The 25,586-nt window shown below is 47.6% G+C and overlaps 1 protein-coding gene across 1 annotated transcript in view; it reads right to left on the bottom strand.

Annotated features, from left to right (window-relative positions):
- Positions 1 to 1,412: 1,412 nt before the first annotated feature.
- Positions 1,413 to 25,586, bottom strand: part of nup37 (nucleoporin 37) — an 83,094-nt gene continuing 58,920 nt past the window's right edge. The window contains exons 7-9 of the mRNA XM_072484776.1: positions 8,065 to 8,115; positions 6,263 to 6,356; positions 1,413 to 1,681 (exon numbers count right to left, since the gene is read on the bottom strand). Coding sequence (XP_072340877.1) covers positions 1,568 to 1,681; positions 6,263 to 6,356; positions 8,065 to 8,115 — 259 coding nt within the window. The 3' untranslated portion in view covers positions 1,413 to 1,567. The remainder of the gene's footprint in view (positions 1,682 to 6,262; positions 6,357 to 8,064; positions 8,116 to 25,586) is intronic.

Here is a 25,586-nt window from a genome sequence, read left to right as displayed (position 1 = left end):
TCAGATGTGCCTTAGTGGGTGGCAATGTTGCCCTCACAAGAATGTGCGTTCAGGTCCCACTTCAAAAGGTTTGAGCACATTATCTAGACTGAGTGCCAATACAAAGAGAACGCTGCAGTAATGGAGGTGATGTAAAATGAAACATTAAACCGAGACTCCATCAGCCATTTCAAGTAGATATAAAAAGATTACTGGTCATTATTTTTGAAGGGTCCTGGGCAAATTTTTAACCACTCAACTAGACATTAAAAAATAGATCGTGTAAATTGACTTCTCCGTTTCCTACAGCCGTGACCACACTTAATATGCTTCTTTGGTTGTAAAACACTCCCAAGATATCCTGAGCATATGAAAGACATTACAGCAATGCAAGTTTCACAGCAGGCCGTTCGCCCCATTGATAATTTCTCATCTGTTTCTTTCCAAAACCATTTCCCAGCATCCTTTTTATATTATTCCTCAATAGCTCTCACTGCTTAAAAATATTCAGTTCCATTTGATTTGAAGGGGCCTTGATGATGTTACAATGGAGGTGTGATGTTAGAACATTCCGGATATCAATTATTTTGTTTCACAAACTCAGAGGTCTCCGAAATGATGGTGGACTTCTACCCTTGCAGTTCCGCAGTTCCAGTTTGATGGTGCTCACAGCATGACGGCCTCATGCATCACCTTCCCAAAGATGAGTACTGCTTTCTTCTGAACAAGTATGAAAATAACTTTAGGAAATTCCTTTGATTCCACTAAATAAGCAGATCCCAGGTGACCTTGCATCATTCGACATGGTTAAATCCTGCCCTCTTCTACGATGGGTCTGAATCCTGGGTCATTGCATAAAGCTCTGGAATTCCCTCACTAAACCCCTCAGCCTCTCTCTCTAAGATGCTGAGTGGTGACTCAATATCTTTAAAGGATTTGATAGGGTGGACTCAAGAGAAGACATTTCCCCGATTGGGGAACTGAAACCATAAATACAAGATAGTTGCTGATAAATCCAACAGAAAAGTCAGGAGAAACTTCTTTACCTAGAGAATGGTGAGAATGTGGAACTCATAACCAGCTGGAGTAGTTAAGGTGAAGAGCATTTAAAGGGAATTTGGATCAATTCATGAGGGAAAATGGAATAGAAGAATATGTCAATATATGTCAACAGGGCGAAATAAGTCATGAAGGGGGCTTGTATGGTTCATAAACACCAGCATTGACCTGCATTGTCTGTTTCTGTACCGTAAATACTATGTAACACCTATCTCTTTGACCAGGTTTTGGCCACCTGTCCTAATAGGTCATTTGCTTCAGTGTGAAATTTGTTGTTTGATAACGCTGCTGTGAAGAAGATCGGGACATGTTAAAGGTGCTTTATAAATACAAGTAGTTGTTGCAAGTAAATGAGACTCAAAATTAACACCAAGTACAATAGAGAAATCTTTAATTATCAGCTTCAACTCACTTCCAGATGTTTTTGCGCTGGACATCGGTATTCACATCAACCCATTTCACAAAAGTTAATCCAGAACCCAACTTGAAAATATTTTGCAGTCTTGTTGAAGAGCCAAAAGCTTTTCTTCTACATCTCAGTCATCCAAAACAAAATTTTACGATCGCCACCAATTGCACATAATGGGAGTGTCCGATGCCAACTCAGCCCTGAAGCCACGGGTGCAGAGCCGAGCATAATAGCCTGCAGGAAGAAAAGACAATAAGGTTGTTTTTTTTGCATAGATGCTACATTGCCACTGCTGCTGTTAGCAATTCAGGGTGGAAGGTGCTTTCTTAGTGTCCTAGCCAAAATTTATTTCACCATCTACAACAGTCATCTATTTGCTATTTACAGCAATGGCTGTGCAAAAATTGGCTGTTGCATTTGTCTACAACAGTGGAAACACATCACAAAACATAACTCATTGCCTGGGAAATGCTTTAGAATGTTCTGAAGGGACAGCGTGTATGTACACAAACTCTGCTTGCGTTGACATGTGTAGATGTGGGTGTTTTTGTGAGTAGAAGCACTTACCCTTTGGGGAAAGGAAAAGGGGAATTTAAAAAAGAATAATTTACTGGATGTGGTCATCGTCAGTTAAGACCAGCATTTATTGCCCACCCCCAAGTTATCCTCCAGAAGGTGGTGGTGAGCTGCTTTCATTAACCGCTTCAGTCCACGATGTGTAGGTACACTCACAATGCTGTAAGGTTGGAAGCAGAGGATTGGAAAGTAGCAAATGTGACACCACTGTTTAAAAAAGGAGGTCGGCAGAAAACGGGAAATTATAGGCCGGTAAGCTTAACTTCGGTTGTAGGGAAAATGCTGGAATCTATCATTAAGGAGGAAATAGCGGGGCACCTGGAGGGAAATTGTCCCATTGGGCAGACGCAGCATGGGTTCACAAAGGGTAGGTCATGTCTGACTAATTTGGTAGAATTTTTTGAGGACGTTACCAGTGCAGTAGATAACGGGGAGCCAATGGATGTGGTATATCTGGATTTCCAGAAAACTTTTGACAAGGTACCACACAAAAGGTTGCTGCATAAACTAAAGATGCATGGCATTGAGGGTAAAGTGGTAGAATGGTAGAGGATTGGTTAACTAACAGAAAGCAGAGAGTGGGGATAAATGGGTGTTTCTCTGGTTGGCAACCTGTAACTAGTGGGGTCCCTCAAGGATCAGTGTTGGGCCCGCAGTTGTTCACAATTTACATAGACGATTTGGAGTTGAGGACCAAGTGCAATGTGTCAAAGTTTGCAGACGACACTAAGATGAGTGGTAAAGCAAAAAGTGCAGAGGATACCGGAAGTCTGCAGAAGGATTTGGATAGGTTAGGTGAATGGGCTAGGGTCTGGCATATAGAATTCAATGTTGCCAAGTGTGAGGCTATCCATTTTGGGAGGAATAACAGCAGAATGGATTATTATTTAAACGGTAAGATGTTAAAACATGCTGCTGTGCAGAGGGACCTGGGTGTGCTGGTGCACGAGTCGCAAAAAGTTGGTGTGCAGGTGCAACAGGTGATTAAGAAGGGTAATCGAGTTTTGTCTTTCGTTGCTCGAGGGATGGAGTTCAAGACTAGGGAGGTTATGCTGCAATTGTATAGGGTGTTGGTGAGGCCGCATCTGGAGTATTGTGTTCAGTTTTGGTCTCCTTACCTGAGAAAGGACATATTGTCACTGGGGGGAGTGCAGAGGAGATTCACTAGGTTGATCCTAGAGTTGAGGGGATTAGATTATGACGAGAGGATGAGTAGACTGGGACTGTACTCATTGGAGTTTAGAAGGATGCGGGGGGATCTTATTGAGACATATAAAATTATGAAGGGAATAGATAGGATAGATGCGGGCAGGTTGTTTCCACTGGTCGGGGAAAGCAGAACTAGGGGGCATAGCCTCAAAATAAGGGGAAGTAGATTTAGGACGGAGTGTAGGAGGAACTTCTTCACCCAAAGGGTTGTGAATCTCTGGAATTCCTTGCCCAGTGAAGCAGTTGAGGCTCCTTCTTTAAACGTTTTTAAGAAAAAGATAGATACCTTTCTAAAGAATAAAGGGATTCGGGGATATGGTGTACGGGCCGGAGAGTGGAGCTGAGTCCACAAAGATCAGCCATGATCTCACTAAATGACGGAGCAGGCTCGAGGGGCCAGATGGCCTACTCCTGTACCTAGTTCTTATGTTCTTATGTTCTTATGTTCTGTTATGTAAGGGAGGGATTTCCAGGAGTGTGCTCCAGTGACAGGTACGGAATGGCTGATATATTTTCAAGTCAGGATAGTGAGTGGCTTGGAAGGGAACTTCTAGGTGATGTCCTAAATGGTAGCGATCTTGGGTTTGGAAGGTGCTGCCAAAGGAACTTTGGTGAGTTGCTGCATCTTCTAGATGGTACACACTGCTTCCACTAATCGTTGGTGGCAGAGCTATTGAATGTTTGTGAAATGGGTACCAACCAAGCGGGCTGTTCTGTCCTGGATGGCTTCAAACTTCGAGTGTTGTTGGAACTACACTCATCCAGTAAATTGGAAAGTATTCCATCACACTCCTGACTTATGCCTTGTAGATGGAAGCCAAGCTTTGGGGAGTCAATAGGTTACTCACTGCAGGCTTCTGACCTGGTCTGATAGCCACAGTATTTATATGCCTAGTCCAATTCTGCTTCTGGTCAATGGTAAACCCCAGGATGTTGATAGTGGGGATGTTGATGGTAGTGCCTTTGAGTGTCATGGGGAGCTTAAATAGAATTCCTACAGTGCAGAAGGAGGTCTTTTAGCCAATCAAGTCTGCACCAGCCCTCTGAAAGAGCATCCTACCTAGGCTCACTCCCCCACCCTATCTCCGTCACCTACTTAACCTGCATATCTTTGCGCTGTGGGGAGAAACTGGAGAACCCGGAGGAAACCCACGCACACACAGGGAGAAATTGTAAACTCAAGGCTGGAATTGTGAGGCAGTATGCTAACCACTGTGCCAGCGTGCCGCTCTAGATGGTTAGGTTCTCTCTTGTTGGACATAGTCATTGCCAGGCACCTTTGTGGCACAGATATTAGTTGTCACTTTACAACCCAGGGGTAGATATTGTCCAAGTCTTGTTGAGTTTGGACATGGACTGCTTTAATATCCGAGGAGTCACAAATGGTGGTGGACATTGTCCAGTCATCAGTGAATATCTCCATTTCTGATCAAATGATGGAAGGAAGGTTATTGGTGAAGCAGCTGAAGATGGTTGGGTTGAGGACACTACCCTACAGTGATGTTCTGGAGCTGAGATGATTGACCCCACCCCCGATTCCTATTGACTCCAGCTTTGCGAAAGCTGCTTGATGCCATACTTGGTCAAATGCTGCCTTGATAAGGGCAGTCACTCTCACTTCACCTCTAGAGTTCTGCTCTTTTGTCCATGTCTGAACCAAGGCTGTAATGAGGGCAGGAGCTGAGTGGCCCTGGCAGAACCCAAACTGAGCTACAGTGAGCAGGTTATTGCTGAGTAATTTGCGCTTGATTGCGCTGTTAATGACTCCTTCTACCACTGGTGATTGTGTCGACTAATTTGGTGGTTATTGGTCGGGTAGGATTTATCCTGTTTCTTGTGTACAGTACATATCTGGGCAATTTCTCACATTGCCAGGTAGATGTCAGTGTTGTAGCTGTACTGAAACAGCTTAGTTAGGAGTGCTGAAAGTTCTGGAGCACAAGTCTTTAATATTATTGCCAGAATATTGTCAGGGCCCATAGCCTTGCAGTATTCTGAAAGCATTTACAATAGCTATGAGAAACCGAACAACAATGTTATTATTTGAGTGATTCATTAATGCATAATATTGCTTAGAGTTTCTGTACAATACTTTCAGGGGAAGTAATGAAAATGCAGAAAATCTGCGAAGTGTAACTATGGGAGGTGACATTTTCAGCCCCTCATCCCCATGACATAATTAGAGAACAGATCACTATATAGATAACTACCAATCCTACTGTGGTCTCTACATTTCCCTTTAACATATTATTTTTTAAATATTTCTATTTGTATGTAACCTGGGCGGCACGGTAGCACAGTGGTTAGCACTGTTGCTTCACAGCGTCAGGAACCTACGTTCCATTCCCATATGCTGTGACATGATATGGTTTCAGCAGTCACTTGCGGTTATGTATTCCACATTTTTGATGTATTCCTTTGCCTGGAAATAATTCTTCTACCACATGCCACATGAACATTCCTCCCCCCACCCTGCACAATCTTTCCGAGGCAATAGTCAAAGGTTTAGGAAAGCTGCCAGGTGTGACAGGCACTATACAGTTGATAAAAGTTGACATCCAAATGGAGTGACATCCTTGTCTCAGTGCCACTCTCACTCGTCTTGGAGTCAGGAGACTGTGGATTCATGTTCCACTCCCGGAACATAATCCAGGCTGAAAATTCCAGTGCCAGTACTGAGAGAGTGCTGCACTGTTGGAGGTGCTGTCTTTCATATATGATGTTGCGAAGGTGAATCTGAAAGATCATGTGGCATTATTTCAAAGAAAAGTAAGGGAGTGTATCCCAGTCCTGGCCAAAATTTATCCTATCATCTAATAACAGATTATCCAGTCATTATAACACTGCTGTTTGTGGGAGCTTGCTGTGCATAAATTGGCTGCCGAATGTCCTATATCAGGGACCACGTTTCCTTCACAGCAAAGGACTTAAGAGATGTTCTGACACCATGAAAGATTCTGAAGAACTAAAATGTATTTTTAATTGATTAACAATTATGACAAACGCAGCCAATGCTTATTTCTACCTTACCTGGGGATGACCCAAATGGTGAACGAGTAATTGGCTGTTCATCTTGCCTGGATAGCCAGTGGTAGCAAAAAGATTTTCATTGGCTTTTGACCATCTAGGTGACCAAAAGTAAAATCATTTAGATAGCGTAAATAAAGTCTGACAACTATTTATAAGGCACAAGTCAGGAGTGTGATGGAATACTTAAGTAGGTAACTCTTTCCAAGGGCCGGTGCAGACTCGATGGGCAAATGGCCTCCTTCTGCACTGTAAATTCTAAATTCTATGATTCTCTCCACATGTCTGGATGAATGCAGCTCCAACAACACTCAGAAGTTCAACACCATCTAGGACAAAGCTGTCCGCTTGACTGATACTGCATTCATCAATTTAAACATTCACACGTTCCGCCACCAACGCACAGTAGCAGCAGCAGTGTGTACCACCTATGATTCATTGCAAAAACTCACCAAGGCACCTTTCAAACCCACAATCTAAAAAGGAGCTGGATTCTCTGCGCCACCACATTTCTATTTCACCCCGCCGGCAGGATGCTCCGTTACGCCGGCCGGTAAATGGGGTTTCCCATCATGGGGCAGCCCCACGCCGTCGGGAAACCACCGGGCTGCCGGAAAAATGGAGCATCCCGCCGGCGGAGAATCCAGCTATAGGGCAGCAGATGCATAGGAACACCAGCACCTGCAAGCTCCCCTCCAAGTCCCTCACCATCCAGATTTCGAACCATATCACCTTCTTTCATTGTCGCTGGATCAGAATTCTGGAATTCCCTTCCTAACAGCACTGTGGGTACTTATACTAGATGTATCGCAGCAGATAAAGAAGGTGGCCTGCCAACACGTTCTCAAGGGAAATTAGGGCTGGGCAACAAATGCTGGCCTAGCCAGTGACACCCACATCCTAAAAACAAATTTTTAAAAAAGCGAAACTGTTTCCAATGACTGAAGTGATGACAACAAGAGGGCAAAGATTTCTTAGAATTTACAGTGCAGAAGGAGGCCATTCAGCCCATCGCGTCTGCACCGGTTCTTGGAAAGAGCACCCTACCCAACCCCACACTTCCACCCTATCCCCATAACCCAGTAACCCCTCCCAAAACTCAGGGCAATTTTGGACACTAAGAGCAATTTAGCATGGCCAATCCACCTAACCTGCACATCTTTGGACTGTGGGAGGAAACCGGAGCACCCGGAGGAAACCCACGCACACACAGGAGAACGTGCAGACAGTGACCCAAGCCAGGAATCGAACCTGGGACCATGGAGCTGTGAAACAATTGTGCTAACCACTATGCTACTTTGCTGCTCACTTAAATTGACTGGCAATGAGGTGATCCAAGGAAATATTTATGCAATGAGTAGTTAGGAATTGGAATGCACTCCCTGAACACAACAAAGATCTCAAAATTGGATTGCTCTTTTAAAGAGCCAGCACAGGCACGATGGGCTGAATGGTGCTGCACGATACCATGAATGAATCCGCAACCTCCACCTGATCTCTCCAATAATTCACCCAGTAAAATCTTTCGATTAACTTTAACCTGCCTGATGCATTTGGTGTCCGTTTCATCCCTGCCGTTCCAGTTCCATTGTTTGAAGCTGGCCAGCTCTACACTGCAGAAATTGACAGATCTTTACACAACTCCAGCAATGCACCTGTACCTATTTTCTTCTCCCCGCTAATTAATAAAGAGAAATGAGTTTGGTAATGGTAAGATTAAACTTCTGTGGATATCACAGGGTATGCCCTCTATTTCTCTAATGAAAAGAACAGGGATCATATCAGTGAATGAATTCTTGAGTTACCGGAATCTTCGTGCTCCATCCAAGTGTGACGGTCTCTTCTCTTGGGGGTAACTACAAGACAGAAAATACTGTGGATACCAGAAATCGTAACAAAAAATGGAAAAACTGCTCAGTATTCTTGCGTTATCTGTGGAGAGAGAAGCAATGTGTAGGCCTGGTCTACGCAATCACTCTTCCTCGGACAATCTTCACATTTCAGGAATCAATCTGGTGAACCTTTGCTGCACTCATGCTGGGGCAAATATATCCTTCCTCAGATAAGATCACCAAACTTGCACATTGTACATCAGATGTGGCCTTACAAATGCCTTCTACAATTGTAATAATACTTGTTTATTCTTATACTTGTAACAAAACAAACATACCATCTGTCTTCCTAATTACTTGCTGTATCTACATGTTAGCTTTGGCAGTGGCACAGTTGTATTGTCGCTGGACTTGTAATCCAGAGATCCAGAGTAACGCCCGGGCCCAGGATTCAAATCCTACCACGGCAGATGATAGAATTTAAAATCAGTAAAACATCTGGAATTTCATAATGAAACCACTGTTGATTGGGTTCACTAATGTCCTTTAAGGAAGGAAACCTACCTTACCTGGTCTGGCCTATGTGTGACTCCAGACCCACAGCAATGTTGTTGACTCTGACATGGCCAAGCAACCTACTCAGTTGTATTCAACCGCAAAAGGCAACAAAAAGGAATGAAAGCAGCGAACCAGGCACTGGAAATGACAACGGCAAAATCAGCTCTATTGACGCTGCAAAGTCCTCCTAACTGACCTGGGGTAGTGCCAAAATTGGGAGAGATGGCTCACAGACCAGTCAAGCAACAGCCTGACATACCCATCGAATCAAATAATGTCCCAGACACCACCATCACCATTCCTGGATATGTCCTAACCCACCGCAGGACAGACCCAACAGAGGTGGCAACACAGTGGTATGCCATCAGAAGGGAGCAGTCCTGGGAGTCATCAACGTCGTCTCTGCCACCTAATGAAGTCTCATGGCACCAGGTTAAACATGGGCAAGGAAATCTGCTGATTACCAAATACTATTCCTATTAGCTGATAGAAACATAGAAATTAGGAGCAGGAGGAGGCCATTCGGCCCTTTAGGCTTGCCCCGCCATTCATTAAGATCATGGTTGATCATCCAACTCAATAGCCTGATCCCACCTTTTCCCCGATATTCTTTGACCCCTTCGCCCCAAGTGGTTTGGCTTCAACTACTTCCTATGGTAACAAGTTTCACAAGCTAACTACTGGGTGAAGTAGTTTCTCCTCATCTCTGACCTAAACGGTCTACCCCGTATCCTCAGACTCTGACTCCTGGTTCTGGACACCCCCCCCATCAAGAACGTCCTTATTGCAACTATCCTGCCTAGTCCTGTTAGAATTTTATAGGTTTCTATGAGATCCCCCCTCATTCTTCTGAACTCCAGCGAATACAATCCTATCCAACTCAATCCTTCCTCATACGACCGTTCTGTCATCCGAGGAATCAGTCTGGTAAACCTTAGCTGCACTCCCTCGAGAGCAAGAAAATCCTTCCTCTGATGCGATGATCAAAACTGCACACAATATTCCATATGTGGCCTCGCCAAGGCCCTGTGTAATTAATTACAGCAAGACGTCCCTTCTCCTGGACTCGAATCCTTTCGCAATGAAGGCCAACATACCATTTGCCTTCTTTACCACCTGCTGCACCTGCATGCTTACCTTCGGCAATTGGTATACCCAGGTCTCATTGCATATTCCCCTCTCCTAATTTATGGCCATTCAGATAATAGTCTGCCTTCTCATTTTTGCTACCAAAGTGAATAACCTTGCACTTATCCAAATTATATCTCATCTGCCATTCATGTGCCCACTTACTCAACTTGTCCAAATCACACTGAAGGATCTCTGCATCCTCCTCACAGCTCACCCTCTCACCCAGCTTTGTGTCACCTGCAAATTTGGAGAGATTACATTTTATTCCCTCATCTAAATAATCAATATATATTATAAATAGCTGGGGTTCCAGCACCAATCCCTGCGGTACCCCAGTAGTCACTGCCTGCCATTTGGAAAAAGACCCTTTAATTCCTACTCTTTGTTTCCTGTGAATGGTGATGGACAAATAAACAACTCACTGGAGGAGAAGGCACTACAAATATTCCCATCCCCAGTGATGGAGGAACCCAGCACATCAGTGTAAAGGATAAGAATAAAGCATCCGTAACAATCTTCATCCAGAGGTTCAAAGTGGATGAACTATCTCGGCCTCCTCCAGAGGTCTCCAGCAACACAGATGTCAGTCTTCAGCCAATTTGATTCACTTCAATTCGATACCAATAAACGGCTGAAGGCACTAGATACTGCAAAGGCTATGGGCCCTGACAATATTCCAACAATAGTACTGAAGACTTAGACATCAGAATGTGCTGCGCTCCCTAGCAATCTTTTTCCAGTACCGTTACAACACTGGCATCTTCTCAGCAGTGTGGAAAATTGCCCGGGTATATCCTGTACACAAAAGCAGGACAAATGCAACCCAGCCAATTACTGTCCAATTAGTCTCTCAATCAGTAAAGTGATGGAAGGGGCTCTGTAGCCATCTGGGATGGCCACTTCCAACTAGGTACAGAGAAACACGCAAAGCCTGGCGGGTAAAATGGACAAGCCAAGACTCAGGCAGGTTCAGAGCCTGAAATGCATATTGGTCAGCAAAAGGTCCAGACGGTATCGAAACTCCGCCCAATTAGCATTTTAATTAGGCCGATTAACATTTGATGGCCCAACTTCACCAAAACAAAGGGCTGGTACTCAAGCAACCGGGACATTTCAGCGCCACTCCCTGTTCAAGGGAAACGCAAACAACGGGGTCAGTGACTGCTTGGGACACGCCCAGCCATCCAGATCCCCGCCCACGTATTGGCTAAGGAATCGAACGGAGTGATCAGGGATCACCCAATTAGTAAGGCCCAAATCGAAGGACTGCCCAAAAGAGGGCAAAAATCCCCGAGTATAAGAAGAAGAGTTCACCATATGTTCGCTCTCTCTTGGCCTTGGTACCCCGGTCATGGCCTTCACCAATTGCAGCAACACCAGAAGCAAGTCCAAGTTCAACGCTCGCTACCAGACGGAGGAGCCCAGCTGAGCAGCAGTTATTCCTTCGGACTCGATAGATCCAAAATTGAACAGCGGCCACTGTTTTCTGACCTAAGCCAGGTGCCTGAAGTTAAGTACAGGTTGTCTTAGTTGATAGGTCTAGTTAACTAGTAGTGTTTATGTTGCATGACTAATTGCGTGTAAATAAAGTACCCTTGACCTTGAACTAACTAATTGGTGTTTGGCTCTTTGATCGATAGCCGGTTGAAACTTGTGGTGGTATCATTCGATACCTGGCGACTCTAAGCATTTGGACATAGATGACATAAAAGGAAGGGCAAACTCACTGATTGCCATAAGTGGAACAGAGCCACAGAAAAGACAGAGTAAAAGAAACGCACAACAGTTATTGGCGCTATCTGACGGGACTCGACCCAGAAGTGACCGTGTCACTCCGAGAGAACCCACAAAAGCATTTGAATTAGAATCCAAATTGGCAAAGTAAAAGAAACCACAAGCGAAACCAGTATCGATCAAACCTCCAGAATTCGGAAGTGTGTAATTTGCATGCGTACCAACAAAGGGATATGAGGTAAACTCGATAGATTTTGTTGTGTGAAACCTTCGGGAGTTGCGTAAACCGGAAAATAGCTTGAACCATACCCGTGTTTGCACCACCGCTTTATTGCCCCTTTGTCCAAATTTCCGGTCGACAGAAGTAATTGTAGGGATGGCCATAAATGCAATGGAACGCCTTATGCATCCACAAGAGCCCGAGGTCGCAGCGACCAATAGATCAGAACAGTGTTCCATGGAAGAGATTAGAAGATACCTAAATGGGAAAGGATGGCCCCTATGGTCTGAGTTTTGCGCGAATGAAGAGACAGGTCCTGGCAGCATAGGACAGACTTGGTGGGACAGCCTGACCGAGATCCATAAAATGAGTTTGACTAAGGTTCGTAATCCGATTGCAATTGTGTCCTGTCTGGCACAATTGCGAGGCACAGAGGAGGTCATGAGGACGCTCCACAAGCAGCTAGAGGAGAAGGAGAAAAGTAGAGGGGGAAATCTAAGTGAAAGCGAGAGATTAAATGTATAGCTCCGGGAGCAGTTAGCAGCGAAGGACAAGGAAATGGATGATGTCAAGACGGCACATCAGCCCTGTCTCGCCCACCTTAGCAGCTTCCAAATCCAATACGATAAGGCCTATCAGGTCATGCAACGTGCTGCAATGGTAAGAGAAGAGACAGAGAATCAGTTACAGCACTTAAAGAAACAGTGTGATGATCTAAAAGCAGCCCTCCGAGCACTCCACAGTTCCACCACGGAACAGACAGAGTTCGGTGGACCATGCCAAATGCAGGCAGCAAATTGCAAGGTTGCAATTCCTGCTATCAGTTCAAAATGGGTTTAGAGACACCTTTGGCCCACAGCTAGACCAGGAAGACGGCCCTGATTGACAGGAACTCAGTGCAACGGCCCAATGGTACGTAAGCGAGACCGAGAATCAAAATAGAGCCCCCCAAGGCCCCGAAAAGAAAAGCACCCACATCACCGAATGCACAGGCAGCACCCAACCCAATGAACCCCATTACCACACAGCGCAGGGTTACCAAGGAAGGCCAACCCGATTTAGTGTACACCACCCCATTAACTATCACCCAGTTACGAGACGCCCGCGAGGAGACAGATACTTTCCACCCCACATCGGACCCACATCACTTTTTCGAGGAGTGAAACAACAAACCCTCATGTATGGTTTAGACGAGCCGGAACAGGTTAAGTGCTTAGTTATGTGCTTAGACCCCTCAGTTAGTTCAGCCCTTCCCGACCCACAAAATGTAGGATGAGGTACCCTCCAAGAAATGAAAACGGCCATTTTAGACGCCATAGGATATAACAGAGGAGATCCGGTAGACAGACTCAACCGGTGCAGGCAGAAAAAGGAAGAGCATCCAACAGCGTTTGCTGGACACCTTTGGATCCATTTTACTGCTGTATTCGGTGAGTTAGCCCATACCCATTTATCAGCAGACAATACGGCCAATTGGACCTGTACGTTGGTATCCCATGCCACAGAGGCAGGACAGAAGGCATGCGCCAGTTACGACCCCTGAGACCCAGCACACAATGAAGTGTGGGTTCCGAAACGATTGTTCAGAACTTGGGAACAGTCTGTACAGAACAAGACAGAGCAGAGAGAGTAGACGCCACAATGAATCCAGTAAGGGCACACTAAGACCCTGCATGGGTAAATGAGGGCAGAGGTACAGCCCAACACCCCAAGATACAGGAATGCTATACTTGCGGACACGAAGGACACAAATTGCCCGAGAATGCAATGCCCCCCAGAAGCAGCAAAGGAATCAGCATCCAAACGCCCCCTCCCCCCCCCCCCCGCCCCCCCAGAAACAATACCCGACCCATTCACAGCGTTAGCGCCCGACCAGATAATTCGGCCACGAGTGGCACCGATTGACGGTGTTCGGGCTCCCCAACCTGGGTATGCGATACCATTTGGGATAAGTCCGGAAGACCGGTAGATGCAGGCACAGTCCGGGGACACCCCGTAGAGTTCCTTTGGGATACAGGAGGGTTAAACTCCTCCACCATGTACCAGAAGGAGATATGGCCCACTACGGATACCATGACCCTTAGTGGCTTTACAGGTCACCTCCAGCAGGGGCACATCACAGCCCTTGTGGACGTACAGCTCGGTAATATTAGGACAAAACATTCGGTTGTTTTAGTAGACTTGCCCCAGGCAGCAGAACACATCCTAGTCATCGATTTCATGAGCGCACACAACCTTTCATTCGACCCAGTCAACCGATGCATATGGAAAATGGCTAGAGCAGTGCGAGCCCCCGCCACGCTCACAGTAGGAGATTATGCCCACAGAATCAGCTCAGTAGGAGAGTACTGGGTTGATCCACAAACCATTACCACAGACAAAGTGGTTAGAGAGGTCTTGAAAAGACAAAAAACAGCATTTGCCCAGCACAAGCACGACTGCGTCAAAATCCCAGGAGTAGTAAACATAACAGGTCCCGATCCCAAGCCCCAGAAACAGTACGGCTTCCCCCAGCAAGCCGAGGGAGAGATAGCCAAGGTCATTCAAAGTTTATTAAATCAAGGCGTGATTCGACCCGTTGCATCGACAAATAATGCCCCGATTTGGCCAGTAAGAAAACCCGATGGATCATGGCGACTGACCATCGACTACAGAGAATTGAACAAAGTGACTTCCCTAGCAGCCCCCACCATTGCCTCAAGTCCCGAGTCCATGTTGAGACAGGGACTCCAGTCAAAATCTTTTTCGGTATTAGATATCAGTAATGGCGTTTGGTCCGTACCACTGGACAAAGCATGCCAGTATAAATTTGCGTTTACCTTCCAGGGACAGCAGTACATGTGGATGTGCCTTCCACAACTCCCCCTCCATTTTTCACAGACAATTGGCAAACGGATTATCTAAATTTTCCCGCCCTGAATGCCTTGTTCAGTATGTGGACGACTTGCTACTACAGACTGACACCAAGGAAGAGCACATCTCGCTTCTTTCTGAATTACTAGAACTCCTTACAACGATTGGATGCAAAATTAACCCCAAGAAAGCCCAAATCCTTCAGGAAAAAGTCACATATTTAGGTACGGTCATCATGCATGGGAAGCGTGAAATAGAACTCAAACGCATTGATTCCATTGTAAATTTGCCCTAGCCCCAAAACGTAACAGCACTACGGTCATTTTTAGGACCGGCTGGATATTGTCAGACGCTTGATTCGGCTGCTAGCGACAGCGACAGCACAACTGAAGCCCCTGAGAGACCCGAAAGAAGATCCCACGAACCACAGGCACTACAGGCCCAGAGACCCGACCATGATACGCTCAGCCTCTTTTTTTTTTTATTAAATATTTTTATTCTCCTCCTTTTTCACATTTTCTCCCACATTTACACCCATTAACAATAAACAATAATCAGCAAGATATGTCAATCCCCATAATAACAACGATCCCATCCGCCCACCAACCCCCAAACATCAGTCCGCATGTTTACATAAACAAATGACAAAAAGGAATCAGGGATTACCCGGAGTCACCTTTAATCTACACAGCCCCCCTCCCCTCCACCCCACCCCCCCCCCACCAATGTTCAATGTTATCCAGTTCTTGAAAGTGCATAATAAATAGTGCCCATGACTTGTAGAACCCCTCCGAGCTTCCCCTCAGTTCGAACTTAACCTTCTCAAGGGTCAAGTATTCCAACAGGTCCCCCCGCCACGCCAGGGCACTGGGTGGACAGGCTGCTCTCCATCCCAGCAGGATCCGCCTTCGGGCGATCAATGAGGTGAAGGCTATGATATCTGCCTCCGCTCCCGTTTCCAACCCTTGCTGGTCCGACACCCCGAATATGGCCTCCTGGGGACCCGGGTCCAATTTCACACGCAACACCTTGGAAATTACCCTAAACACCGTCTTCCAGTACTCCCCTAGCTTGGGACAGGACCAAAACATATGAACGTGATTCGCGGGCCCCCCCCGCAATGCTCACACACATCCTCTACTCCTTCAAAAAATCGGCTCATCCTCGCCCTCGTGAGGTGCGCTCTATATACCACCTTCAGCTGCATCAACCCCAACCTCGCACATGAGGTGGAGGCGTTCACTCTCTGGAGCACCTCACACCAGACCCCCTCCTCTATAACCTCTCCCAGCTCTTCCTCCCACTTTGCTTTAATCCCTTCCAGTGGTGCCTTATCCTCTTCCAAAATAGCTCCGTACACCTCTGACACTGTCCCCTTCTCCAGTCCCCTTGTCGTCAACACCTCCTCCAGCAATGTGGAGGCCGGTTCCTCTGAGAAGCTCTGTATCTCCTTCCTGGCAAAATCACGAACCTGCAGGTACCTAAACACTTCTCCCTGCTCCAGCCCATACTTCGCTTCCAGCTCCCTCAATCCTGCAAACCGACCCCGAAGAAACAAATCTTTTAGCGTCTTAATCCCCTTTTCTTCCCATTTCCGAAAACTTCCATCCCACCTCCCTGGCTCAAATCTGTGGTTCCCCCGAATCGGCATTTCCCTTGACCCTAAACCCAACCCGAACTGTTGGCGAAACTGCCTCCAGATTTTCAATGAAGCTATTATTACCGGACTCCCTGAATATTTCCCCGGAGCTATCGGGAGCGGCGCTGTTGCAAGTGCCTTCAGCCCCGACCCCCTGCACAAACTCTCCTCCATTCTGACCCACTGAGAATCAACCCCTCTGACCCAGCTCTGCACTTTCTCCACATTCTCCGCCCAGTAGTTGTACAACAGGTTCGGGAGACCCAAACCCTCTGCCTGCCTTCCCCTCTGTAGCAGCACCTTTCTCACTCTGGCCACCTTCCCTCCCCATATGAATGAGGTAATCCTTCCCTCAATCTCCCTGAAGAAAGACTTTGGCAGGAAAATCGGTAGGCATTGAAAAATAAACAGGCAACACATTCATTTTAACCGCCTGTACCCGACCCGCCAATGACAGAGGAAGGCCGTCCCACCTTGCCAGATCGGCTTTCACTCTCCCCACCAAACTAGTGATGTTGTACCTGCGAAGCCTCCCCCACTCCCGGGCAACCTGCACTCCCAGGTACCTAAAATGAGTCCCTGCTCTACGGAATGGCAGCCCCCCACCCCTGGCCGAGACACCACAAAGTACTCACTCTTGTCCAGGTTCAACTTGTACCCCGAGAAAGACCCAAATACGCGCAGTAGCTCCAATATTCCTCCTATCGACGCACTCAGCTCCGACACATACAGCAGCAAGTCATCGGCATACAAGGACACCCTATGCTCTATCTCCCCCCCCCCCCCCCCCCCGCTCTATCTCCCCCCCCCCCCCCCGCACTATTCCTTTCCATGCTCACGAACTTCTCAATGCGATGGCCAACGGCTCAATCGCAAGTGCAAACAGCAGGGGGGACATAGGACATCCCTGTCTCGTCCCACGGTGGAGAGAAAAGTATCTCGAACTGATATTATTTGTGCGGACACTCGCCTTCGGTTCCTTATATAATAGCTTTACCCAGTTCACAAACCTTGGTCCAATCCCAAACCGCTCCAGCACTGCCATCAGGTACCCCCATTCTACCCGATCAAACGCCTTCTCGGCGTCCAATGCCAGAACTACCTGTTTCCTTTCTTTCCGCCGGTGCCATAACGACGTTCAAAACCCTCCTATGTTCGAAAACAGCTGCCTCCATTTCACGAACCCCGTCTGATCCTCCCCTATCACCTTCGGAAGGCACTCCTCCAGCCTACCCGCCAGTACCTTCGCCAACACTTTTACGTCGACATTCAGAAGTGATATGGCCCGATACGACCCACACTCCGTCGGATCCTTATCTTTTTTTAGTAACAGGGAAATCGATGCCTGCCCCAAGGTTTGCGGCAACACCCCCTTCCCTATCGCCTCCTCAAACATCCCCACCATCAGGGGTGCCAACCTATCCTTAAATTTTTTATAATATTCCACTGGAAACACATCCGGCCCTGCCACCTTCCCCGACTGCATCCTCCCAATCGCATCCTTAATCTCCTGCTCCACTATTGCTCCTTCTAATGTAGCCCTGTCCCCCTCCCCTAGCCTCGGGTACTCCAACCCATCTAGAAATTCCTGCATCTCACGGTTCCCCCGCGTGGCTCTGACTTGTACAACCTCTCATAAAACTCCTCAAAAACCTTATTAATCAGCACTGGGGCCACCACCAACTTCCCTGCCCTATCCTTCACCTGAAGAATTTCCCTTGCCGCTGCCACCCTCCGGAGCTGACCTGCTAACATACTTATCTCCATGTACATAAACTGCACCCCTTGCTCGTCTCAGTTGGCGCACCGCCTTCCTAGTGGACAGTCGGTCGAAGCTCGCCTGTAGTTCCTTCCTCTTTTCCAGCTTCGCCGGGTCCCCATCCTCTGCATACCTCCTATCTACCTCAAACATCTCATCTATTACCCTCTGCCGCTCTAACCTCTCCTCTTTATCCACCCTGGCCTTAATCAAAATTACCTCACCTCTCACCACCGCCTTTAAAGCCTCCCAGACGACTGCCTTCGACACCTCACCCGTACAATTGAAACCTACATATTCCTTAATTACCTTTTCAATTTTCTCACAGAATACTTGGTTCCCCAAAAGCCCCACATCCAGTTTCCACCCTGGTCTCTGCGCTACCCCCTTCTCTAGCACCATATCCACCCAATGTGGAGCGTGATCTGACACTGCAATTGCAGAGTATTCCGAGCCCTTGACTCCAGCCAGCAAAGCCTTCCCCACCACAAAAAAGTCGATCCGCGAGTATACCTTATGGACCGCTGAGAAAAACAAATACTCCAGTTCCCTTGGGTGCAGGAACCTCCAAGGGTCCACCCCTCCCATTTCCACCATTAGCCCAGCCAGCGCGTTCGCCCCCCCTGATGGGACCAGTGAGCGCGGCCGTGATCTGTCCAACCTATGCTCCTGCACCAAGTTACAGTCCCCCCCCCCACAATCAGCTCATGCGTGTCCAAGTCGGTAATAGCCCCAAACACCTTCCTCGCGAATCCCACATCGTCCCAATTGGGACCGTATACTCTTAACAGCGCCACTAATCTCCCCTCCAGTGCCCCTGTCACAATCACATATCTACCCCCCTGATCTGCCACCACCTTCTCCATCTGGAAGCGTACCCTTTTGCTGAACAGCACCGCTACCCCTCGAGCCCTTCCATCAAATCCGGAGTGAAACACTTGGCTAACCCAGCCCTTTTTAAGTCTCACCTGGTCCTTCACCCTCAAGTGAGTCTCCTGCAGCATTGCTGCATCGGCTTTCAAACTTTTAAGATATACAAGCACCCTTGACCTCATGACCAGACCTCCTAGCCCTCTCACGTTCCACGTGACTATCCTTACTGGGGGTCTCTCACCCTCACCCTCACCACCCCCCCCCCCCCCCCCCCCCCATATGCCTGACCCGCCCCTGTCCATTGTTAACATTGAACCCCTTCCCCCCTCCCAAGAACCCCCCCTACAAAAACATCCCCAACATCCATCCCTCCACCCCCTCTTGCTCGCCTCGTAGACCCTGCTATCCAGGCTCCAACGTCCGCAGTCCTCCTCTCACCTCACCCCCGTTCATTAACTGACTTTAGTTAGCTAGCGCGGGTGGCTCCCCCCGCCAAGACCTCTCGCCCCCTTCCGCCCAGTCCCAGAGAAAGAAACACTAAAACAAACCCAACAATCCAACCCCTACAATTCACTAACATAACATTTAACCGTCGCAACACAGAACGCCATTAACTGGAACTCTGTAACAATGCAAAGAGAAGTAAATTTCAATACAAATCAGTAAAAAGAAAGTTGTAACATTTGTACATTTTCCAGCCGCTCAAACAGAGTCCGCAGTCTCTCTTCCAGTTCCACTCTTCACGTCTGTCCCAAGCCTTCTGCCCTCACGAACGCCTCAGCCGCCTCCACTGTCTCAAAATAAAAGTCTTTGGCGTTATATGTTACTCTCAACTTCGCCGGGTACACCACAGCAAATCGCACCCCATTCTTGTACAAAGCCGGCTTCACTTGCCCAAACGCCGCTCGTCTTTTTGCCAACTCCACCGTCCAGTCCTGGTAGATCCGAACCGCAGTACCATCCCACAGCACCTCACGCTCCTGCTTCGCCCAGCTTAATACTTTCTCCTTCCTGCAAAACTTATGGAAGCAGATAATTACTGCCCTTGGCGGCTCATTCACTTTGGGCTTCGGCCTTAATGACCGATGAGCTCGGTCTAGCTCGTACAGGGTGGGGCTCTCACCCTCCCCCATCAGCTCCGCAAACTTCTTAGCGACGTATTGCGATGGCCTTGGGCCCTCTGTCCTTTCGGGCAAGCCCACAATTCTCAAATTGTGCCACCTTGAGCGGTTTTCCAAGTCTTCCAGCTTTGCTCGGAGTCCTCTGTTAACCTCCACCACCCTCCGCAGCTCGTCCCCCATCGAGGTGACCTGGTCGCTGTGTCGTGTCACGGCCTCCTCCACCTCCTTCATCTTCTCGCCCTGCTCTCTCACCTCGGCCAATGCCTTTTCCACCTCCACCCTCATCAGGCCGATTGCCTCCTCCAACAATGACCTCAACACGACCGCCATCTCTTTCCTCAGGACCTCCATGTGCCACACCAAACGTTTTTCCAGCTCCACCACCATCACCTCGGGTCATCTTCTCCACCGTAAGTAGTGCGGCCCCGCCTTGCAGTTTGGCTTCCGCCATCCCGTCAACACTTTTGCTCGTCTTCTCCTCCAGCGGCGAACCCGTGTTTCCTCCTTTCTTTGATGCTGCTTTTCGCATTCTTTAGCGGCTTATTGTTTTTTATCTTCTTTCCTTTCACCTCTCTCCCCCTTTACCCTCCTGCCCTTCATCAATCTGACATTCTTCTTTTTTGAAAAAAAAAAACTTTCACCAAACTTCCTTAAATCTTCTTTCTTTCTCCTCTACATTCACCTAGGACCAGGCTTCAACATTCTTTCTTCTTCATGGGTGGGAGCCATCTGACGTGGAGTACCCTCCCTACATGGTGCCCTGGCCTCGGGCCTGCCGCCTTGGCCTCCTCGTAGCTCCGCCCCCGCTGCTCTGACCTGCCGGGCCCGGCGCCTCAGCCCCCGCCGCCCGACACCTGCGCCGGTTTTTGAACCGGCCCCGCTGGCTGCTCGTGGCGGCCCCAAAGGCCGACGATAGTCGGGGAGTGCGTGAGGACTCGGGGATTTCCCCAAAATCCACGCTCAGCCTCTTTGAAACGATTTATTTGCCCACACCGGAACCTGACCCGCCACCCGACGATAGCGACGGCCCCCTTGCAACCTCCCTACGGAACATGAAGCACTGGCACCGTGACAATTCCTGTCGCCTGACGAGGAATGATGAAATGGACCCCACATCGGCACACGCCGCGTTAGCACGCAAACTCCATGAACGAGTTTGGCACCCGGGAGATGGTGACAACTCCGAGTCTGACTCCCACCATGGTAACCCCTTTGCAAATCTTTTTGAAATGCAATCTTGAGTTGTCCAGATGATGAGAGTCAGGAACCGATTGAGATTTACGGTGTCCTGTACTCTGATGGAGCCTGCCCGCTTTTCTTTCTTTAATTTGTTATTTTTAAATGTTGAATGTTTGTTATTTGTGTGCCTATTTGTGTCGATCTCACTAAAATTTTTTGATACAGTTTATTCTTTCGGTCTCACACCAAATTTCTTGATGCACTCATAATTACTCTTCCGACGCCACATGGCAGTTAGTGAAACAAGTTTGACTGGAGCCCATATAGTTACAAATTCTTACCGCTCTTGGAAGGTCACTCAGGCAGTGGAGTAACGGCACTTATCCCCACCCAGCCTGAGGACCCCCTATGCATTTGGTCAGCCAAGCTCGGGTAGTGGAGCAACGGCACTGATCACCGCCCTGCCCGGGAATCCCACCCATTCTTGCCCTGCCGTGGATCATCACATCACCCCATTCTAATACTTGTCCTGTGGTTTAAAAATGCATTTTGCCACATCTTTTGCCCTTTCCGGCAACCTTTCGGTTGCTATCCCCCGCATACTATTTACATGTCAGAAACACTTGGTTGGAAAAACTAGTTCGCAGAGGACGGAGAAATTGTCCGCCCACTCAACCCATCGACCACAGGCTGCGAGAGTGCTCGCACTGTGACACCAAATTTTTTTTTGCATGTCTTGTCTCCACAAATTGTTGTTTAAAAAAACAATAGGGAGTCACATATGGTGACGATTATAACAGGAAATTGACGTTAAGGAGAAACAAACAGACATACGAGATGTTAAACAACACGATTATAACAGATACTATGCTTGTTCCCCTAGGAAGATACAAAGATACTCGACGGTGAAGGAAAGCCCGAATAAGATGAAGACGACCCTGATGATCGGCATCATAATCGTCGCTGGAACAGTCCAGTTGCGCGCGTTACCCACCTCTACCTCCCTCACCACACAGGCCCCGAACACGACCACCCAACACAACACCCCCAGCCCGGACACTACAACACACACACACACAGCCACCGATAACCCCACATGGTGTGAGAACCTTGTCAAGTGGTATTCACTGTCCTACACAGTGGAAGCCTTACTAGTGATAGCCATATTGTAAGTGTCATTCAGACAATTAGATTGCGGAAATGGAGGAGGAGAGCCTCCCACCCTCCAGTATACACATTTAGGGCCCCCTTCCTCGGACTCCAGCAAACCCCACACTCTGTCTGAACCTTTCTCCTTAACAAATTCCGCGGTTGTTGTTTTTATTAATAAAGTTACTTCTCTGTATGTGAATGTTAGTGATAGGAAGAAATGTGATGCTGCTATCGGATTTTTTTTGTATTGTAAGATAAGTTCTTTGATTGTTAAATAGCAGCACGAGTGTAGTCTAGTTAGAGACAGTTAGAGGTTCCCCTTTTTACTGAATGTTAAATGGCCCCCTAGAAATTCTTAGACATGTGTTGTTTAGGCAAAATTAGGTAAATGTTTTTGGACCCATAGGACAGAGTAGAGTAGAACCTGTCCTTGGTTAAGGGTAGCCGGCATTTCAGAGAACAAAGAAGACCCAGTATTGTGATCCTTCACGCTTCGCGTTGAGGATCAAGAGGACGGAATGTAGCCATCTGGGATGGCCACTTCCAACTAGGTAGAGAAACTCGCAAAGCCTGGCGGGTAAAATGGACAAGTCAAGACTCAGGCAGGCTCAGAGCCTGAAATGCATATTTATCAGCAAAAAGTCCAGACGGTATTGAAACTCCGCCAATTAACATTTTAATGGGGCCGATTAACATTTGATGGCCTATCTTCACCAAAACAAAGGACTGGTACTCAAGCAACCGGGACAGTCCCAGACATTTCGGCGCCACTCCCTGTTCAAGGGAAACGCAAACAACGGGGTCAGTGACCACTTGGGACACGCCCAGCCATCCAGATCCCCGCCCACTTATTGGCTAAGGAATCAAACGGAGTGATCAGGGATCACCCAATTAGTAAGGCCCAAATCGAAGGACCGCCCAAAAGAGAGCGAAAATCCCCAAGTATAAGAAGAAGAGTTCACCATATGTTCGCTCTCTCTTGGCGCTCTCTTGGCCTTGGTACCCCGGTCACGGCCATCGCCAATTGCGCCAGAAGCTAGTCCAAGTTCAACGCCCGCTACCAGACGGATGAGCCCAGCTGAGCAGCAGTTACTCCTTTGAACCCGAGAGATCCAGAATTGAACAGCGGGCACTGTTTCTCTGACCCAAGCCGGGTGCCCGAAGTTAAGTACAGGTTGTCTTAGTCGATAGGTGTAGTTAACTAGTAATGTTTATGTTGCATGACTAATTGTGTGTAAATAAAGTACCCTTGACCTTGAACTAACTAACTGGTGTTTGGCTCTTTGATCGATAGCCGGTTGAAACTTGTGGTGGTATCATTCGATACCTGGCGACTCTAAGCATTCGGACATAGATGACATAAAAGGAAGGGCAAACTCATTGATTGCCATAATTGGAACAGAGCCACAAAAAAGACAGGAGTAAAAGAAACGCACAACAGGTCAAACAGTGCTATCAAGCGGCATTTACTGAGCAATAACGTGCTCAGTTTGGGTTCCGCCAGGGTCATTCAGTTCCTGACCTCATTACAGCCTAGGTTCCAACATGGTCAAAAGAGCTGAACTCCAGAGATGAGATGAGAGTGACAGCCCTTGACATCAAGGCAGCAGTTCATAGAATCACTGGTGCAGGAGGCCATTCAGCCCATTGATTCTGCACCAACCCTCCAAAAGAGCACTCTAACATAGGCCGGCTCTGTAACCCCACCTAACCTTTGAACACAAAGGGGCAATTTAGCATGGCCAATCCACCTAACCTCCACATCTTTGGACTGTGGGAGGAAACCGGAGAACCCGGAGGAAACCATCGCAGGCACGGGGAGAATGTGCAAACACCACACAGACAGTCACCTACGGCCAGAATCAAACCCGGGTCAGAGGTGAAGGTGTTTGCTGACAGTGTTCAGTACCGTTTGCCACTCCTCAGATACTGAAGCAGTCCAGATATAAATGCAGCAAGATCTGGACAATATTCGGGCTGACAAGTGGCAAGTAACATTCGCGTCACACAAATGCCAGGCAATGAACATCTGCAACCAGAGAAGATCTAACCACTGCCCCATGACATTTAATGGCATTACCATCGCTGAATTTCCCACTATCAACATCCTGGGGACAGTACGAAGTCTTACAACACCAGGTTAAAGTCCAACAGGTTTGTTTCGATGTCACTTGCTTTTGGAGCACTGCTCCTTCCTCAGGTGAGTGAAGAGGTATGTTCCAGAAACATATATATAGACAAATTCAAAGATGCCAGACAATGCTTGGAATGTGACCATTAGCAGGTGATTAAATCTTTACAGATCCAGAGATGGGGTAACCCCAGGTTAAAGAGGTGTGAATTGTGTCAAGCCAGGACAGTTGGTAGGATCTCGCAGGCCAGATGGTGGGGGATGAATGTAATGAGACATGAATCCCAGGTCCCGGTTGAGGCCGCACTCATGTGTGCGGAACTTGGCTATAAGTTTCTGCTCGGCGATTCTGCGTTGTCGCGCATCCTGAAGGCCGCCTTGGAGAACGCTTACCCGGAGATCAGAGGCGGAATGCCCTTGACTGCTGAAGTGTTCCCCGACTGGAAGGGAACATTCCTGCCTGGTGATTGTCGCGCGATGTCCGTTCATTCGTTGTCGCAGCGTCTGCATGGTCTCGCCAATGTACCACGCTTCGGGATAACTTCACACATCTGCCATGTTGTTTCCCACTCACTAAACCGGTCTATATCCCTCTGCAGCCTCTTTCCATCTGCCTTACCGCACATTTGCCCTCCAATTTTGCATGGTCAGCACTCTTGAATATGCTACAAGGTGCCCTCATCCAAGTTGTTAATATAGATTGTAAACAGTTGAGTCCAAATACTAATCCTCGTGGTACCCCGCTAGTTACAGCTTTCAACATGAAAATGCTGTTTTTCCCCCCATCTCTCTTTTCTGAGAAAAAGAACCCCACCCTGCAGTCTTTCTGCTGGTTATACCCTCTCAGTTCTGGTGTCTTTCTAGTAAATTTAATGAAAAGTAGAATGGATTACAATACCTCAAGCGTGGTCTAACCAAAGAGCAATAGAAATGTAGCATAACTTCTCTGATCTAGAGATTAAAATATATATCTACACACAGAAACATGCATACACACAGATACACACAGGCCCCTATAATGTTTAATCCGATTCCCAACCAGATATTTAACTCATTGATTATCATAATTTTCTTTTGTTGTCCACAGCTAAATGCATACTGTCAATTTGCCAGTGAAAGTTTTGAGTATCAAGCTGAAAAGGCTC

This window comes from Scyliorhinus torazame, chromosome 19 (genome assembly GCF_047496885.1).
Source record: "Scyliorhinus torazame isolate Kashiwa2021f chromosome 19, sScyTor2.1, whole genome shotgun sequence".
Lineage (NCBI taxonomy): Eukaryota > Metazoa > Chordata > Chondrichthyes > Carcharhiniformes > Scyliorhinidae > Scyliorhinus > Scyliorhinus torazame.
This window is presented reverse-complemented; position numbering and strand designations above follow the sequence as displayed.